General features: G+C 52.2%; 1 protein-coding gene across 3 annotated transcripts in view; it reads left to right on the top strand.

Annotated features, from left to right (window-relative positions):
- The window catches only part of SIPA1L3 (signal induced proliferation associated 1 like 3), a 249,248-nt gene that overhangs the window by 153,266 nt on the left and 76,509 nt on the right, over positions 1-19,473 (top strand). For all 3 annotated transcript variants that reach the window (XM_039217712.1, XM_039217715.1, XM_039217714.1), the window contains exons 4-8: positions 1,873-2,003; positions 9,800-9,988; positions 10,825-10,999; positions 13,966-14,069; positions 15,796-15,953. In XM_039217712.1, coding sequence (XP_039073643.1) covers positions 1,873-2,003; positions 9,800-9,988; positions 10,825-10,999; positions 13,966-14,069; positions 15,796-15,953 — 757 coding nt within the window. The remainder of the gene's footprint in view (positions 1-1,872; positions 2,004-9,799; positions 9,989-10,824; positions 11,000-13,965; positions 14,070-15,795; positions 15,954-19,473) is intronic.

Here is a 19,473-nt window from a genome sequence, read left to right as displayed (position 1 = left end):
ATTGGCGTCCAGACAGCCCTGGGTTCAGGGTGCCTGTTTCATAGCTTATTAGCTTGGGTGACACATTTCACCCCTTGGACTCTGTTTCCTCCTGTGAGGAATGGAGATGATTGTAGCAGCATCACATGCCCCAAAATGAAAGGACACAGAAAATCAAAAATAAAAGGATGGGGGGGAAAAAAGCTCCAGCCGGTTGCTAACCAGGAGAAAGGTTGTGAATGTTTGTGACCTGGCAGCCTGGGTTAAGGGGATATAAAATCAAACCTGGTAAGGCTACAGGGAAAATTGAACAAATCCACAGTCAGTGGGGACACTGACAGCGTCTCTCTGAAATTGACCAATCTAGTGGTCAAGAAATCCGGCTATAGAGGATCTGAATGACTGAGTCCAAACCTGATTCTACATTTTTGTTCCTAACCAACAGAGAACACATTCTTTTCAACTCACACAGAGAAATATCTACGTAAGACTGGTGAGGACCAAATACAATTGTACATGAAAGCACTTAGTTCTTCATCGGGCAGGTAGCTCATTAGGGAGCTTTATTTAAAAAAAAAAAAAAAAGCCATTTTCTTTCAAAATTGGACTTTGTGGTAATCCTGGAAGTTTATAAATTCCTCGTTGGTCATTGTCTACTGAGTGCCTACTGTATGCCAGGAATGCAAGGCGCTGGGTATGTATTGGTAGAAAACAAAACAGAACAAGCCTTGCAGATGTTTAGGAATGAACCGATTATCTGTGGAGCAGATACGTCTTATGTTCTCTGACCAGCCAGGGAGATGGTTTACCCCAGTGCAAGCACTGTTCTGACTGGCAGTGTTAATTAACACACATTATTTAGGCCTTTGATAAGCTTTTGATCCACTAAAAGCATCTCATGAGAACAGGAACCATCAATTAAGTATTCAGAGCACTGGGACGGGAAGGAATTTCTGGCAAGGGGTAGATGTTGACTTGAGTCAAGACAGATTGCTGGTGGGTATCCACCACAAGCAGGAAACACTTGGGTTATAAGTCGGAAAAAACTGTTTGCCTGGAAGGATTATAAAACAGCATGTTTTAGAGAAAGGGGGAGACAGATGCTATTCAGGGGAGAGAACAGGAAACTTGCTCCATGATTCAATGGCTCCATCACCGTAAGGGAAAAGAGTAGTGTTTAAGTATCCTAGGTGTATAGGAACATGGCTGGATAAAAGCAGTGCTTGGGGACTTGAATCATGGTCCCTTTTCTTGACAAACATCACGCCCTGGGATGATAATAGCTAGCGTTTCTTTTGTGCTTACTGTGTACTTGGCTCTGTGCTAAGTGCTTCACACTAATTAACCTATTTAATCCCCACAACTGTGCTGAGAGGTGGGCCCAGCCTTCCTGATCCCGTTTTACTGATGAGAGTGCTGTGGAGTGCCTTGGCCTGGGCCATCCATCTAACTTAGCAGACACCCCAGATTTGAGCCCCGCAGCCCTCTAGTATAGAATCTTAACCACTTCACAGGGCTGATCGGCAGCTGAGCTAATGATGAACATTTGCAAGTCTGGCGTAACCATAGACTGGGTTTTTTACGTGCCAGACACTGTGCTAAGCATTTAATATTTGTAGTCTCATTTCACCCTCACCTCACATCAACTCAGTGAGTTATGGGTAGTGTCAGGGTGCCCATTTCTTGGATGAAGGAACCGAGGCTCAGAAAAGTTCTGTGACTTGGCTGAGGTGGCACAGTCAGGCCCTGCTGTCGGTCTCTCTGTTGAGCGTGGCCATGATCAGGCGGGAGGTTTGTGTGAGCAGGACCCCACAGGTTGCACAAGAATGTGCCCCGGGCATGGCACAGCACCCCTCCTTCCCAGAGAACTCACTCTGAACTCTTCCTTCTCAGAACATGCCAATTACTTTGGTGTGGACGAGAAACTGGGGCCAGTGGCTGTGAGCATCAAGCGGGAGAAGTTGGAGGACCACAAGGACCACGGACCTCAGTACCAGTACAGGATCATCTTCCGGACCCGTGAGGTAGGTCGCATCACTGTTGTTAGTTTACGTAAATCATAGCTCAATGGCCCCTCACCCTTTGTGAGCCCTTACTCTGTGGTGGGCTCTGTGGGCAAGTGCTTCCCCTGCTTCGTCTCACGTAATCCTCCTAATAACCTCCAGAGAGCAGTTCTGCTTGTCTCTCCATTTTACAGAAGAGAAGACTAAGACTCAGAGAAATGAAATGACTTGCATGGGATCAGGGAACAAGGGGCCAGGCCTGGATTGGGATCTTGGAGAATCCACAATACTTAACGTTGTGCAAGAGACTCACTCTGGTTAGAATAAGAAATAAAGGGAGAGGTGTAAGGGATTCTTTCGGGATAGTGAAATGTCCTCCAGAAGGGAAAAGGATTAAGGGAGCAAGCCTCGGGCAGGGCAGGAACTGGGGAATCTCAGCCACAGCGGGCACTGCTGCTGGTGCTGCTCAGCTCGAAACACTCCCAGCTCTTTCAAGTCTGAGTAGAGAAACCCGTTGTCCTGGTTTGGGCAGAGGAGGTCTTCCCCTAGATTAAATATCAGCCTTGGCTAGGGAACAAGGCCTGCTGGGGGCACCCTGCTCAATTAGGACTCTCCATTGTAATTGACAGAAATCTACTTCCAATTGGTTCAAGCCAGAAATAGAAGTCTTCTGTTCATGTAACTGCAAATCCAGGCAGGGTAGGGCTAGCTTCAGGCATAGCTGGATCCAGGCACTCAGATGATGTCACCAGAATTCTGCCCCCTGACCGCTCTGCTCCTCTAAGCTCTGTTTTTTTGCATTATGAATGTCATTCTCTTCTCTTCTGCCACCAGCAAGCTCTCTCCATGTCATGGGAAAATGGAGACCAGCTGCTCAACTCTTCTACATCTTTATACGTCTCCTCCACAAGGAAGAGACGCTTGCTGCCAAATCTGTGGGAAGGACTCTGACTGGCTCTGCTTGGATCACATGTGCCCCACTGGGTCCAGGGACAGGGCAGCACACTGTACTTGACAGTTCAGTTGGAACCACCTGGGGGAGGCAATCCCTCTGCAAAAAGAGGGGAGCTAGGCCAGCAAAAACAGCAGACTTCCAAAAGACCCAAGTAAGGAAGAGCTTTCCAGAAAAGGGGTGGTAGTCAGCTGGGCAGGCCACCCAAAGTGGGTCTTCCTCAGCCCAGATTGCCCCATCTGCCTTGTTCCTGGCCTTTGCCCAGAAGTGGGACCCCAGCAGCCTGCTGCCGCCGCCAAGGACTTTGGGTGTGAGGCCAGCCGAGCCTGGACGTCATCCAGACTGGCAGATGGCGTACCGAGGGCCCTGCCCCCATCCCTTCACGAAGACCCTCTTGCGGAGGGGAAATGAGACGACACAGAGGCTTTGTGGCAGCTTAGAGGAGGCAGCCCCACAACACCATGCCCCAGACCACAGGTGGTCACCGGCTCCTCTGTCTCCCAGCCCCTCTTCCCTCTCCTCACCTTTCTGGCCAGATGAGCACCAGGCAGGGCAGAATGTAATGTGACAGCTCACACGGCGCCAGACTGTGTCACGACATCTGGGGAACTGCTGGGTGAAATAACAAACACTAGGAATGATATTTTATTACAATTGCTGTGACATTGCAGATCTGCTTAATAACACTGCGTCATATGTTTTCTTTACCCTTTACGTGTATTCACTCACTTAAATGTCATGACAGTTCTGTGATGAAGGCACGATATCCCCTTTGACAAATGACAGGACAAGGCACCGAGAGGTTGAGGGCCTTGCCCAAAGCGCCCTCCAGTAATGGCAGGGGGAAGACTCGGCCTGTTCTCTAGCCCCCTCGGCTTTCGGTTCCCACCGACTCGGCTCAAAACTGTACGGCAGACCCTTTGACGTGTTACAAACTCAGTGCCAGCACTTTTGTGCTGTTGTTTCTTAGTAATAAAAATGGAATATGTAGAATGAATTTTTAAAATACCAACCTGCATTGCACAAACCGGGAGTCATGACACTTGGATGTAGGGACACGGAGTTGGGGTATATTCTTTCTGCCGTGGTTCTTATTCAGTAAGTTTGAAACCGGCTCAGTGCTGCTTCTTGCCTTGCGCTTGCTTCCACCCACTTCCTAGGCCCAACACCCCCAGAACTAGCCTCCAGTCCTCCCCAGGATGGGCATGAGGCTCTTGAGGCCCCAGGACATGGTCCGGGATTCATCCACACAGCAGAGATTAGCTTCACACCACTACCTGCCAGCCCTGTGCTGAGCGCTGAGGGCACAGTAGCAAGTAAGGTAGCAGAGATGCTGGGAGCCCGCGATCTTGTGGGGGAGGCAGACCGTACACACATACTTTAGTAAGTTACACAGCATGGTGCGTGATGACAAGGTAGAAAGTAAAGGAAGAGATAAGAGGTGTAAGAGGTGGTTCAGTGTTTAGGTAGAATGGTCAAGGGAGGTATCACTGGGAAGATAACATTGGAGTAACGACCTGAAGGAGAGGAGAGAAGGAGCCATGTGGACATCTGGAACAAAAACATTCCAGCCAGTGAAAGGGGCCTGAGCCAGGATTACATCTGGCACATTGGAGACCTGGTATGGATTCCTAGTTTGGCCACCCACCAGCTGTGAACCTGGACACCTGGCTTCTCCTCTCAGAGCCTCAGTTTCCCTCTTGGGAATCCCAGTCTCCTGGGACTGTAGTGTGGACCATGTGGGGTCGCACACTAGGCAGTGCTCAGCCTGGAACTTGGGAAGACCCCAGTGAAGCTCGCTGTTGGCAAGGGTCTCAGTCTACTGTCCCCTTGTCACATTCCAGGCTGCCCTGTGAATTTCAGCCCATTTTGGTTCACAGCCTCAACCAGGCCTTGTTCTAACTCCACATGCATGCAGGCTCCCCCCTGAGCCCAGCTCCTTCTGGAGCTGCCCTATTGGGCCCTCAGGCCTAGGGAGCCCATCACCTGAGTTGGAGGGAAAGCAGTGGCCAGCAAGGTCTGCCTTGCCTCTTCCTCAGGCCCTTCCTATCATGGGGACACAGTAGACATTCCACAGCCCCCAGTAGTAACAGCAGTGTCTGCAGTAATAGCTAACACTTCTAACACACGTTCTTGCCAGACCCTGTCCTAAGTGTTTTATATGCACGGAGCCTTCACATCTTCTCAACAGTCTTATGACGTGGATCCTATTATTCCCATTCTGCAGATGAGGATGGGAGGCCGAGGCCCGGGGAAATCATTTGTCAGGGCCCCCAGTGGTAGAGCTCAGGCTCCCCGGGGCCTGAGCCCATGCTGTTAACCACTCCGCACACTGCCTGTGGGGCCGAGTTGGGATTCTGGCTCTGGGAACAGACAGCCCTGGGCTCCGTCTTTGTCTGTGAATAGGCTCTGTGCTGCTTGTTCTCTGTCTCCCAGAGCGGCGGGAAGGTTCTCTTAGACTGGCACCGGTGGGGTAGTAGCACAAGGCCACAGGGCGGTGAGTACTCCAAGCGGCACATGCGACTCCTGTCCTGGCCTGTAACTGCCACTGTCCCCCCACCCCTCAGGGTCCGAGGGCCATGCCGGGGAGCAAGGGTAGAGTTCATGGGCAGAGTTCTATCCTCCTGTCCACATGCACATATCTCGGGCTCCCGTAAACCAAGGTGTGGGGTCCGGGGTGAAGGGCTTGGGCTGTTTTCCAACCCAGCAGGATGGCCCGCCCCAGATGGCCACCCCCGGCCGCCGAGCAGACAGTCGAGTGGGCCCACATCTCCCGGCAGATGGGATGTGAGCGTTGGCAGCAATGAGCTTCCCGCCAGGGCAGGAACAGACTTGGAGCTGGGCTCTGGCACCACACGCCTGAACACCAGGCCCCCCCAGCCCAGACAGGACAAGCCCCGGCCTGAGCCCCTTGCTGGCTTGTCTCTCCCAGGACATAGGAAACACCAGGAAGCCAGGGACGGTGTGGCCTCCAAGCCCAGTAGGTCCCCCTTAGCCCAGCAAAGGTGAGCTTTTGACAGGCCTTGATTTTGTTAGAGTTAGAGGTTTGACTTGTTGTTTCTTTTTTATTTAAAAAGTAACAGTCACTCATTTAAATCTATAAGTAAGTGTACAAGGTAGAAAAGAGAGAATCTCCTATTAAGTGAAAAAAGCAAGTATAATAGTGTGAATCGACTAGGACTTCATTTGTATTCAATAGGTAACTCTAATCACGTGTGTGTGTGTGTGTGTGTGTGTGTGTGTGTTTATAATCTCCAAAGCGTATTGTTAAGGAGAAAAGCCAACTGTAGCTTCCTATTAAAGGTGAAATTTAAATTCTTAACTATGCATATGGCTTTGTACGGATACATTTGACACGTGTATACATAATAATGGCTAACACCTATTGAGCACTCACTGGATGCCAGATACAATGCTAAGCACTCTGAATTATCTTATTGAATCTTTACGGCCCTTTGAGAGAGGCATTATTATCCTCATTTTATAGATGAGGAACACAGAAAAATTAAGCACCTTGCCTAGGGTCACACAGTTAAGGAAGGGGTAGAGTCAGTATTTAAACGGAGGCAGGCAGATTCCTAAGTGACCTCCCAGGAGAAGTTCCTGAAGGGTGCACCCACCGCCCAGCAGAGAAAAGGATGCAGCTGAGTCAGGAGCCGACAAAGAACCACCTGTGCAAATAGAAACCTCTCTGTTTACACTGCCTTGAGACTTTCTGTGGCTCACGTGACTGGTTACCTTCAGCGAGATGATGCCGGGTGTCGTTGAGGGTGAGGTCACACAGGGCCTTGCAGGCTGAGCAGGGTATATAGGTTTTATTTGGAGAGAAATGGGAAGTCACTAGCCCGTTCTGCACAGAGGAGAGATGTGGTCTGATTCAAGCTGCTGCAGGAAGAGTGGCCTGGGCTGGGGTGGCAGCAGTGTGGGAGCAGGGAGACCAGGAGGCTGCTATTATCATAGGCCAGGCAGGCGATGGCGATGGACAGGACCGGGTGGAGAGTAGAGATGGCCACTCATTGCGCCCTGTCAGTGCCCTACTTCCTCCACCCAGCAGAGAAGGAAAAGCTGGAAGGTTTTCAAGTAGTGAGCTTTGATCAAGTCTTCTGAGCCAAAATGCAACAGTAGGCCACCTGTCTAGAGCGGAAGACTGAGGTGCAGGACCGTGCTTCCACTTGACCCCAGAAGAGGGCGCTGCGGGCCAGCGTCAGTATCAGCAGGTTACAAAAACAGATCATGTTGGTACACTGATTGAAATCCCAGGGCCTCCCAGACTGGCAGGGCATCCAGCGTTGTTGCTTTTCATGATCTATTTCAAGACTACTTTCCTTACGTAAAAGAGACTTGTTTTTTTATTAATTACCAAGGCCAGAGCTGAGAACTCTGAAACACGAGATCATTCCATTCCTTCCACTCATGCCTCTTGCCCAGGTCCTGTTTGGCGAGCGTGGGCTGTATGCTTAGAGGCGATGCGGTGACACATTATTTTTGCCATCTCTTTTGTCTGTTGACTTAGGGCAGGCATGTTTTTCCAGGTAATACTGATTGAGCCACCTTAATCTTTTTTTTTTTATTTTTTTTTTTTAGGTTTTTGGTTTTTGGGTGTTTTTTTTTTAGGCTTTTTATTTATTTTTGAGAGAGAGACAGAGCGCAAGCAGGGGAGGGGCAGATAGGGAGAGACAGAATCTGAAGCAGGCTCCGAGGCTCTGAGCTGTCAGCACAGAGCCCTATGCAGGGCTCAAACTCATGAACCACAAGAACTCATGAACCTGAGCTGAAGAGAGATGCTTAACCAGCTGAGCCACCCGGGCGCCCCCGCCTTAATCTTTGAATCATAGCCTCAAGTGTATTTTGGGTGCTTGTATCAATTCCCTGAGGGGGGTGTTTTTCCTTGGTTTCTACGAACACGCTGTGGTGCAGTCTTGCAGGCCCTGGGCATATGGCGTTACCTGCTGGCCAGCTCACGTTGTGGCTAGAGAAGCCTCAGCTGGTACCAGCGAGGACGTGAGGCCACGGGCTCTCAGGGCTAGGGGGACATACACTGGTACAACCACTTGGAAAACTTTGGCAGTTCAGGAAAATTAAAGATTACTGTGCCCAGCGACTGAGCAGTTCCCTTCCTAGGTAAAAGCCCAAAGGAAAATGTGTTTGCGGGCAATAAGAGGCGCTGTGTTCATAGTTGTCAAACATGGGAAGTGGATTCTGTGCTCACGGTAGAATGGGTTGAATCCGTCGTGGCAAAACTGCAGCTTCTCACAGCAACATGGTCGAACCTCAGATCCATAGCATTGAGAGAAATAAGCCAGATATAAAAGAATACAAACAGCCTGAAGCTCAAAAACAGGCAGAGATAAATCCTGGAGTTCGAAGTCAGGGTAGGGTTGCCTACAGGGAGGAGGGATGGGGTTTAGGGAGGGGGCTGAAAATACTTTTTTGATTTGTTGGGGATTACCTAAGTGTTCATTCCTGTGATCATTCCTTTAGCTGTGCTTCCATGCGTTGAGTGCTTCCCTGTATGCGGATTGTACTTCACAATAAAGAAATAAAAATGAAACACTGTCAAGGAAAAAAGCTGTGAGTTTTGGAAAAGTCAGGGCTGCATCAGAATCCTGGTTTGGTCACTTAGCTATGGTGGCCTTGGAGAAGGACACCTAACCTGTCACAGCTTCAGTTTTCTTATTTGCAACATGAAGATGATAAAACCTCCCCTGAACAGACCTGTACATGTAATTAGGTAATTACTATTGTACCACTGCACCTTCATAAGTGTGACTTTGTTATAAAGTTATATCAGTTAGAAACTGCTTTCCCTGCAAAGTAAATCTGAAGACCTGACTAACCATAGCTAAAACAGAGGGTTGTTTTAATTCTCTAACAAGAAGCCTGGAGGTGGGCAGCTGCAGAGATTAATTTGTCTGTGGTTTTCTTGTTGTCTCTTTCCTCATGAACACAAAATGGCTGCCACAGCTCCAAATAGCTTACCCTAACACCAGTGTCCTTAGCAAGAAGAAAAGGGCAGGTGGAAACAGGCTTTCCTTTAGCAAAGGAAAGCAAATGTGTCCATAAGTCCTTCCCAAGCTGAATTCCCCTCACATTTCATTACCGTTTCATTGCTATTCACATGGCCAGCTCTAGGAAAAACGTGGAAAGCACCATCTGGGAAAGCGAAATGAGATGGCCGTGATTGGCCTGACTAAAAGTTTTCAATCCTGGCTACATATCAGAATCACTTGAATGGCTCTGAAAAGGTGTGTGTGTGTGTGTGTGTGTGAGTATACATTAGTATAAGTATGAGTACGTATATGCACACGTACATACATGCCTGGGCCCCACCACAGTGTTACTACAGTAATATGTTTGCACATATTGTAATGACGACCATGTTCGTTGAGGGTTTGCCTTATGGAGCCTGTTTTATTCATTATACTTCTTACTAGCTGACCTAATCTGTGTTCCCACTTAAATGCCAGTTGGGCGAAGATAGGGGTCTTTGTTTTGTTCACTGCACCCAGAACAGGGCTAGATTTCAGGGGCATTCAGTTGGTGTTTGTTGAATGGACAAAGGTGCTCCATCCGTTGTCTCATTGACTCATCCACTTAATCTTCCCAGCACCCTCTGGGCTTTGATGCTGTCATCATGCCCATTTCTAGAAAGAGAAGCCGAGGCCCAGAGATATGAAGGCACTCGCTCAAGATGACATAAACAGGAGGCAGCAAGCTCAAGTCCTTGTCCAAATCCAGGGCTGGCCCTGGAACCCAAGCTTCTGACCATCGCACACGTTGCTTGGAAAACAGGACACCCTCATGGGCTCTCATCCCTTCCTGGGTCCTGAGAGCCTCCTGACCTTCTCTTCTCTCCCTCAAACAGCTCATCACCCTGCGGGGCTCCATCCTGGAGGACGCCACACCCACGGCCACAAAGCATGGGACAGGGCGGGGCCTGCCCCTGAAGGACGCCCTGGAGTATGTCATCCCCGAGCTAAACATCCACTGCCTGCGGCTGGCCCTCAACACGCCCAAGGTGACCGAGCAGCTGCTGAAGCTCGACGAACAAGGGGTGAGCTGGGGACCGGGGTGTGGGGCCCCTGGGACCATAGCCTGCAACCCAATCCTGGTACCTCTTTCTGTCTTGGTCTGTTTTTTGTTTCTTTTTTCCAAGAATGGAAACCCACCTAAGCTACTTTAGGTAAAAAGAGGGATCTCTTATCAAATTCCACTGGAGCCAAGAGCAGGAATGTGACTGGGTCTTGGGAGGAAAATGGTCTGGGGATGAGACAGCCACCAGGTTTTGGTGGGGTGGGGCAGGCTGGGGGGGGGGGGTGTTCCCATCTCTGCACACTGGTTCCCTCTGCTCCCCCATACCCCCGCAGCTCCCAGAGTTTCCATGAGAGTAGCAGCCCCGTGCAGACCCCAGCTAGCTGACTCTCGGTCCCAGGAGAACCTCCGACTGGCCCACGCTTAGGTCAGGCATCTGTCCAAGGTCTGGTAACCAGTGACCAGGAGAATGAGAGATACATAAAACAAACGTGTGGTGACGGGGGGCCCACTCCCTGAAAACATAGTTGACTGCCCTGAGCTCTGGAGACTTCTTTTGCAGAGTCTTAGCCAGTTCCAGGCCACCTCCTGTGAGCAGCCAGCCAAGGCACCGGTGTCTCAATTCTTGAGAGAGCAGCGTGGCCCTCCCGTAGAGAAGACACAGCGGGGCTGCGCAGACACCTGTGGAATGGGAGAGAGGGGGAGGGGCAACTGGGACGTGCCCCCCACACCTTTTTCCCTCCTCTCTGGCTGTGGTGCTGAATTACTGTGCGACCCCAGGAGCTCCTTGGGTGCCGTGCCTGAGAAAGCCCCTTTGTTCCCCTCCCTCTGACGTCCCTGCTTGGCCCGTCTCTGCAGCTGTGCCGGAAGCACAAAGTGGGCATCCTCTACTGCAAGGCTGGCCAGAGCTCGGAGGAGGAGATGTACAACAATGAGGAGGCCGGCCCGGCCTTTGAGGAGTTCCTGTCCCTGATCGGGGAAAAGGTCTGCCTGAAGGGCTTCACCAAGTACGCCGCCCAGCTGGATGTCAAGAGTAAGTGGCGTGGCGGGGTGACCTCCTGGGGGAGCCAAAGGGATCCTGGTGTGCCACCACCTCATGCCCACCCCAGGGGCAGAGGTCGCAAGGCCTGGGGATACCTGGGTGAGGACATGGGGCGGTGGGAGCTCTTCGACTCCCCTGCCGACGGTGCAGAGAGAGCGACCACTTGGAAAACAGTATGGCATGTTCTAGTAGAGTTTAAAGACGCACCTACCCTGTAAGTCAGCAGTTGCGCTCTAGACATGTCCTCTGGGAACTCACGCACATGTGCACTGGGCGATGTCCTGAATATTCATGACCGCCGGCGCTTGGATGGTCCCCAGCGCGCACAGGCGGAATTGTGGTATTTCACGTGGCAGAGAGCTGTGTGGCAATGACAGCAGCGAACTGGAGCTGCAGGCGTCCTCCTGGACGAGGGCCACGTACTTGATGTTGAGCATGGACAGCGGGCCTCACGAGGGCAGGTGCCGAAAGATGCCTTTTACGCAACAGTCACACTGAAAGCACACGCAACAGCCATGTTGTGTGGAGGGTTGTTTTTACGTAGAAAAACTCTACAGAAAAGGAAGACCGTGATGGACATGGCCTTCAAGGTGGTGGTTGCCTCCAGGGAGAGGGTGGACGTAACTAGGACACGATACTCACGTTTTCAGAGTATTGGTGGCAGGCTGTTTCTTAAGCAGGTGTGAGGTACAACATACTCGTTCTAGCATTTCCACACATAAATATGCACATACATACATAATATGTTTATGTACAATCTTTAGAACTAAAATGTGTCATGGCAGTTGGGGGGGGAAGGGTGATGTTGTAAATTCGCGTCGTGGCTCTCTGCGGGGGAGGACCCTCGGAGGCCGGCTGAGTCAGGCCCTGAGTGAGGGGTTCCTGGCTTGATCACTGGCTCTTCACCTTACCTGGCCACGCCTCAGTCTCCTCATCTGGAAAAAAGAGGCCCACATGAAGAGACCATGTTTAGAGACACGAATGAAGGGTTAAGCAGGTGCCTCTGGCTGTCGTCTGTTGAAGGAGGCAGTGGGAAGAATAAGCCATTGCTGGTTTAGGGTGTTAGACCCTGCTGGCTTTGCCTGTCTCTGCCTCCGCCTCTGTTTCCTCATCTGTCAAGTTGTGTTTACCTCAGGGGCACGGTGTTGAGCTGTCTTATTGAGCCCTTGCACTGTGCCAGACCTTGGACCTGCCCAGCCTCCCCGAGCGCCTGCACCCGGTCCACACCCAGTGCTCTGGAAGCCCACAGCCAGAGCGGCTCTGCTGGTGATTCCTTCACCACTAAAGGGGCAGTGTGCTCAGAAACCGGAAGCGGAGACGTGCTCCCCCCTTTCTCAGATGCCTGCTCCTGAGAGCCAGCATCCTGCACAAAGTGACGGCCGTAGTCTCGCCCTCCCCTCCCCACCACGAGTTGGCTGTGAGCATCAGATGCCGGCACAGTGCCTGGCAGAGACTCAGCACTCGAGGACACATCAGCCACTGCCACGTGGCCTCTGTGGGAAGTGGATTTTCTCAGAGGACCCCAAGGAGCACGGTGCTCCCTGGCCAGTCTCCCCAGCTTCCAGACAGGGATGCCTTGGGCTTGCAGCCACCTGAAGGTCACATGGCTCCAGGCCTGACTCTGACACTGACCAGCTGTGGCTTCAGTGCCCTTACCTGTCACAGCTACCCCCCACCCCTCCAGAATGTGAGGCCGCAAGCACAGGGACTCTTGGGCCTGTTCTGCCACTGCTCCCCCAGCGCCTTCAGCTGAATGAAGCTTGGTGGAAGAATGGGCTTCCCAGGGTGAGCGTGACTCCTGCACTTCCTGGCAGCACGTTTGCATGCTTACTCATGCATTCGACAGAAGCCTCCCAGCCTTCCGCCCTGGGCAGTTCAAGATGACAGGAGCATGTGTGGGGCACCTGCCCTTATGTCAGAGGGGGGAGGGGCTCCTTGAGAACGTGGCGTGTGGCCTGAGAAGGGTGAGTTGGAATAAAAGAGGCAATGAAGGAGCAGGAAAGCATTCCAGGTAAAGGAACAGCACATGCAAAAGCCCTGAGGTCCAAAGGCTGTTGTCCAGGGAGTTCACGTACAGGATGAAGTGAGGAAGGCAGGCAGGACTCACCACACAGGGCCTGGGGACCGAAGTTCAGGGATTGGGTAAGAGCAGCACTGAGTCCTGTTAAGAAAATGCTGTGGAGTCACACAGCCTGAGTTCCAGTCCAGACTCCACTGCTCATTGCAGTGTGACCTTGGGCAAGTCACTCCCTCCCTGTGCCTCAGTTTCCCCCTTGGAAACATGGCACCAATAATCAGATGTGTCTCTCCCTGGTCACAGCCCCCTCCCATGAGACATAGCCAGCATCCTAACTCTCATGATTATCATTCATCACTTTGCCACCTGTATGTGCATCTCTAAATATAATGTGTTTTGCCTGTTTTTGAACGTAATGTGAATGGAGTCCTATGCTGAGTGCTCCTCTTGTGTCTGGCATCTTTCGTCCAACATTACTTGTGTGGGATGCACCCGTGTGCTGGCTGTGGCTCCTCCCTGTGACTGACATTTGAAGGTACTTGTACGCATACCCCAGGACACATGTGTACCGTTTCTCTAGATTATGATCCCGGGAGACGAAGTGCTGAGTCCTCAGTTAAGCCTGTCTTCAGGTTCACTAGATGTGAAAAAGCTTTCCAAAGGGGTTGTACCAATTTGCACACCTAACCAGCCCCATGAAGGGCCCTAGTCATTCTGCATCGCCACCAGCCCTCAGTACGGTCAGACTTTCTTTTTTTTTTTTTTTTTTACCAGTCTGGTGGGTGTATAACATAAGGTTTCCTTTTTACCTAAATTTATTTAATTTTAAAGAGTGGAGTGAAGTGAAAACATCAAGCTACAAACTAACAGATGGTGTGTGGGCTGTGGCACCAGCCCAGGGGTTTGGGAAACGTGGTGCTAACTGGTGTTTCTCTTGCAGCCGACTCTACCGGCACCCACTCCCTCTACACGACGTACCAGGACTACGAGATCATGTTCCATGTCTCCACCCTGCTCCCATACACCCCCAACAACAGGCAGCAGGTCAGTGGGGCCCAGGGTAGGGGTCCCACGTGATTTCCAGTTGCTGCACAACCGAACCCCAGGACAGTCTCCCTCCTGCAGTTGTTAGCTGGCTGCCCGGTTGGCACGGGCTCTCCTGCTGCCGCCCATGGCCTTGGAGACCCTCTGCACACGGTCACATCACCTGCAGGATGGAGGCCAGGTCAGGTGTCGTTGGAGATCAGTTTTTTCCTAGCTGTTCCTTAGCCACACTGCTTGCCTATAGCTACTCAGCTCCCCTCAAGTGTCCTATGAAAAGGAAAAATGAGCCAGTCAGTATTATTTCAACCAGAAGGAACAGAGATACGACTCAAACCGGCATAAACAAAAAATGGGTTTTACTGGGCTATATAACTCTCAGATGCCAGCACAGGTCTGGCTTTAGGTATGGCTGGATCCAGGGGCTCAAAGCATGTTAGGAATCCTTTTAATTTCTCAACTCTGCTTTTTCTTCATAGTGGCCTTATTTTCAGGTCTTCCCCAGTAGTGGCAGAGATGCCCCCTAGCTGCCCTCAGCTCACATCCCACCTCCTCCCAGGGGAGGGAGAGAGCTGTGCCTTTCCCTCATGTCCCAGAAAACGTTTCAGGGCTGAATCTTGTTAGACCATTCACTTGCCAGTCCCTGGGCCTGGGGCAGGGAAGGAATGGGCTGATTGGCCAAGCCTGAAGCACATGCCCACCTTGGGGATGGATGGTGAGTGGGGTCAGCTCAGCTTGAAACACTGAGATCAGGCAGGTGCTTTCCCAAAGGGGAGGGACATGGCTGTCAGGAGAAGAAGGAAAAGGTGCTAAGTGGCAGGAACAGCTAACACCTGTTCCCTGCAGCTCCTCTCCTGGACGTGACATGCAGATTCTGTCTGGAAACAACTCTTCCTAGTTTCTAAAGAACAGAAACTCCGCAGACTTGGGTTTCAGCAAGTGTATAGTATTCCCATTGGCACAGGTGACATTGTAGATTTTACAGACCAGCAGTGGTCCGGTATCTGTGATGTCATCAGGGTAACCTGTTAGCAGTCTCCACGAGCTGTGTGCCGCGCGCTGCTCTGGCACAGAGGACACAGCAGTAGGCCACAAACGAAACAGACAAAACCACTGTCGTCGAGCTGACCTGTTAGCGGGAAGGGATAGACCAGAAACCAAAGGAAGAGGGAACAGCCACTGTGTGCCAAGTGTCGATAAATGTCAAGTGATGGCGGCAGGATAGTAGAGGGCATGTTGCGAGGACCTGGCAGTAAAGGAAGGCCTCCGTGGGAGGGAGGTGTGTCAGCAAAGACCTGAAAGAGGGAGCCACGTGGGGCTGTGCAGGAAGAACATTCCAAGCTGAGGGAACAGTCACTGCAGAAGCCTTGAGGAAAAGGTGTTTCTGGCACATTTGAGGAGCAGCAGGAGGCCCACGTGGCCCCAACAGAGTGAGCGAGGGGGAATGTGGGAGGAGATGTCAGAGCGGTGATGGGGACAGATGGCATGGGGCCCCCCTGGGCCATGCAGGGACTCTGCCTTTTACCCCTAGTGAGGTGAAGCCACTGGAGGGCTCTGAGCAGGGAGAGACAGATTCCGGCTGAGGTCCAGGGCTCTTTCTGGCTGCATGTGGGGACCAGATGGGGGAGGGGGGTGAGAATCACAGGCGGTGGGGGGGCTGCTGTGAGGGTCCAGGCAGGGCCCTCAAGCCAAGTTTGCCGCCCTTCTGTCCCCCGTTTCCATTCACCAGCTCCTAAGGAAGAGGCACATAGGAAACGACATTGTGACGATCATCTTCCAGGAGCCGGGGGCGCTGCCTTTCACCCCCAAGAACATCCGCTCCCACTTTCAGCACGTCTTCATCATCGTCCGAGCCCACAACCCCTGCACTGATAATGTCTGCTACAGGTATGCACCTCCCACATGGGCCAGGGGACGGCCCCCCGCACACATAGGAAGTCACGGCCCCGATTCCCAGCCTCCAGGCAGTGTGCAGAGAGACGGCCAGCAGACCGCAGCCACCCAGGTGGCTCCCGTGTTGCTTCATAGGAAACTCTGTCCTCACGTTCCCACACCGTCCAGGAGAGCGATCCTCAATGAGACAGGGGCACGTCACCCCAGTTTTGCTAAGGAGACCGTTGGGGATTTGTAGTTGCTGGAATCTTTTGGTTGCAAATGACAAAAACTGCTCCTCAGCCTGGCTTAAGACAGAAAGGCATTCGTATACATCGGCTCCCAAATGACAGGTTCAGGCCTGGCTGGATCTGCTCCACTTTCCTATGCATTGCTTCGTTTGCTGGCAGCTCTAAGCGTAGCATCCTCCCAGCTGCAAAGCCAGCAGAAAGAGAGCTCTGCTTTCCCAGGAAAAGCAGCCCCAGAATGGAGGCTCACTGACCTCGCTGGGGGTGAGGTGCCCATCGTAGGCCAGAACCACCCCCCACACTACGCCTGGATAGCGGGGAAGGGCTGAGGCACGGGAGTGGTGGCCCAGAGGGAAATCACAGGATGGAAGGATGGGGGCAGGGAGAGAGCTGAGGTTCTAGATCACAGATCAACAGGCGGCACAGGCCTCGGGCCCACTCAGCATCCTCCCTTAGCCCATTCTTGCCAGCAGAGTGGCCAGCACCTGAAGGCCAGATGGAAAGCGCTCTGGGTGTGGGGTGAGGTCAGAGCTGTCGTCCTTGAAAACCAGCTGATCAAAGACCCAGGCCCCAGACCAAGGGTAGCTTTTACCCTTGGGACAGCACTGCAGTCTCTGGGGAATAAGCAAGGGAGCGCTATTTTCCATTTTCTGAAAACAGTTTGAAATTCAAAAGATACAAAATGTTGCATAAAAGAGTAAAAAAAGGTCATAGTCTCCCTCCCACTGCTGAGCCCCCACCACCCAGCTGTCCTGCTAGCATTTTCTTGTGCATCCTGGTATTTCATACATGCACAGGCAACTGCTCACAAGTATTCCTTTTCACCTTTTTCATACCAATGTGGCGTGTCACACACGCTGTTGTGGATACTGTATTTTCTTCTTCTTTTTTTTTTTTTAATGTTTTATTTATTTCTGAGAGAGAGAGAGAGAGAGAGAAAGACAGTATGAGCAGGGGAGGGTCAGAGAGAGAGGGAGACACAGACTCTGAAACAGACTCCAGGCTCTGAGCTGGCAGTCAGCACAGAGCCCGACGCAGGGCTTGAACCCATGAACCGTGAGATCATGACCTGAGCCGAAGTTGGATGCTCAACCGACTGAGCCACCCAGGCACCCTGTGAATCCTGTATTTTCTCACCAGTCCTTGACATCTCTCCAAACCAGTCCATTCAGTGCTTTTTCATTCCTTGTGACCAAGTAACATTCCATCGCGCGGATGCAGGAGCATCTGCCCCCATCGATGGGCACTTCGGTGGCACCCCGCTGCAGCCTACAGTGAAGCACCGTGCACCCACGCCACCTGCCCCTGTGTCCGAGTGCACAGCTGGGAGAGTCCTGAGACTGGAGTCCCTGGGCCCACAGCATGTGTGAAGGCACACGGGTGGTCTTGTGGAATTGCCAGCATCTCCCATGTCCCTGTGTCCACGGGTGTGGGAGAGAAGGGAGGGGGCTCCACCGCGCAGTGCATGCCGTCCAGAACACCGACCTGGATGCGTCGCCCAGGTGGCTGCTGGGAGACGGCACATCCTGTGCCAGGGCCTCCATGCGGCATCAGGTCGCAGGCCCCCTCCATCCTCACCCCTTCGCAGCTGGGACACTGAACAGCATCCGCCCCTGCCTGGGCCTCCGGCCATGTGAGCGGGAGCTCACTCGATGTCCCACGTTCCTCGGCAGCTGAAAGGTAGCCCCAGTGAGGGAAGATGGTGTTGTTCACACACACATCCCCGGAGAAGGCCGGCCTCTCCCAGCACCTCAGAGGCAGGGGGCTCAGCTGGGGGCGTGGGGTAGCCTTTCTCCCCTTCTGCTCCCCCCCCGGGGCTGTCACGGCAACCTTACACCAAACTCCCCCCTTTCCAGGCCAGCCTTGCATGGCCTCCAGGAGGCTTTCTCTTTCTTCTGATTCACCAGCCCTTCTTGTTTCTTAAAATTTAATTTAAAATATTTTTATTATGCAATATTTTAAACATTCTGAAAAGCACAAAAAATAATATAACAGACACCCATGTGCCTACCACCAGATTTAACAGATGTTAACATTTCGCCATATTTGCTTCAGCTCTCTCTCTTTTCTTTATTTTTAAAGGAAGAAAATGTTAAAGATACAACCCAAGCTTCCCCCCTCCCACACCCTCTCCCTTCCTCTCCCCTCCTTCCCTACAGGCAGCTGCTCTCCGGACAGACCACACCCTGTCCCCCCTACGTCCCCAAACACATTTCTGTGACAGCACTCGTCTTGCTGTAAAAAAGACTTACTGGCGTGGCACTCGCCTCCCTTGAAGGTAGTAACCCCTTGTCACATTCCCCTTCAGGTATCTGTCATGACACGGGGCTTGCTATATAGTGGGCCCTAAAGACAGATGCCTGGCCCAATATCATAGGCACCGAGAAAAGAATTGTTGAGTGAGTAATCGTGAGTTTTCTGGAAATACTTACTGAGCTACCGTGACCAGGGCACCTGGTGTCACACCGTCTCCCAGTTGTGTGATGAGGTACCGTCCTTCCCGTTTCAAGTGTGCTGTTTCTGGGTGGCACGCCAGCATCCCAGCAGCCTGTGGGCTGTGAAAACCCCGTCCTTCCTGCTGGGAAGTAGGGACCAGCTGTTCTGAGTGTCCAGAAACCGTGAGCAGCTTGTAATTTCATGGTTCTTAAAATCATGAATCAGGACCGTGGGAAAACCCAAAACCCATCGCTCGAGGCAGCCAGTCGCTGACCAAAGCTGCTGCAGCGCTGTTTGCAGCCGAAACGTACGATGTGGACACACCATTAATTAGAAAGACTGGCGAAATCATCTGGTCCATCCCCCTGCGTGTAGGCAAGGCCACGCCCACACAGTTTTGCACAGAAAAACTGCCCGGTGTGTGTGTGGCCTTTGAAGAGCTGCACCCCTGGGAAGTGCCTTTCTCCGTCAAGCCTGCATCCACCGTGCATTGGTAGAAATCTGTTTCTTCCTGGTCTGTTCAAGTTTAAATCGTTACTTGAATCAGTAGTGAACACCTGTGCTGGTGCTGGGGGACCAGCTAAGCTCAGGGTGGCATCTGCCCACGTGGCACTCGGGCCCTGGACGAGGGTCACTGGACAGTGAACGGTGGAGGTGGTGAGTGAGGGATCTGGCCTGACCCACCTGGGGTGTGCAGGGGCTCCCTCCATGGTCTCCTGCCCCAGGCTGCTTCCAGTCCTTTCTTCATGGAGCAGCCATGGTGATCCTTGCAGATTGTCAATCTGGTTGTCACTTGTTGCCAGCACCTGTGTCCATCATGGACCCTCCAGAAGCAGATGCCTCCCTTAGGG

This window comes from Hyaena hyaena, unplaced genomic scaffold, assembly GCF_003009895.1.
Source record: "Hyaena hyaena isolate Hyena2069 unplaced genomic scaffold, ASM300989v1 scaffold_721, whole genome shotgun sequence".
In the NCBI taxonomy this organism is placed as follows: domain Eukaryota; kingdom Metazoa; phylum Chordata; class Mammalia; order Carnivora; family Hyaenidae; genus Hyaena; species Hyaena hyaena.
This window is presented reverse-complemented; position numbering and strand designations above follow the sequence as displayed.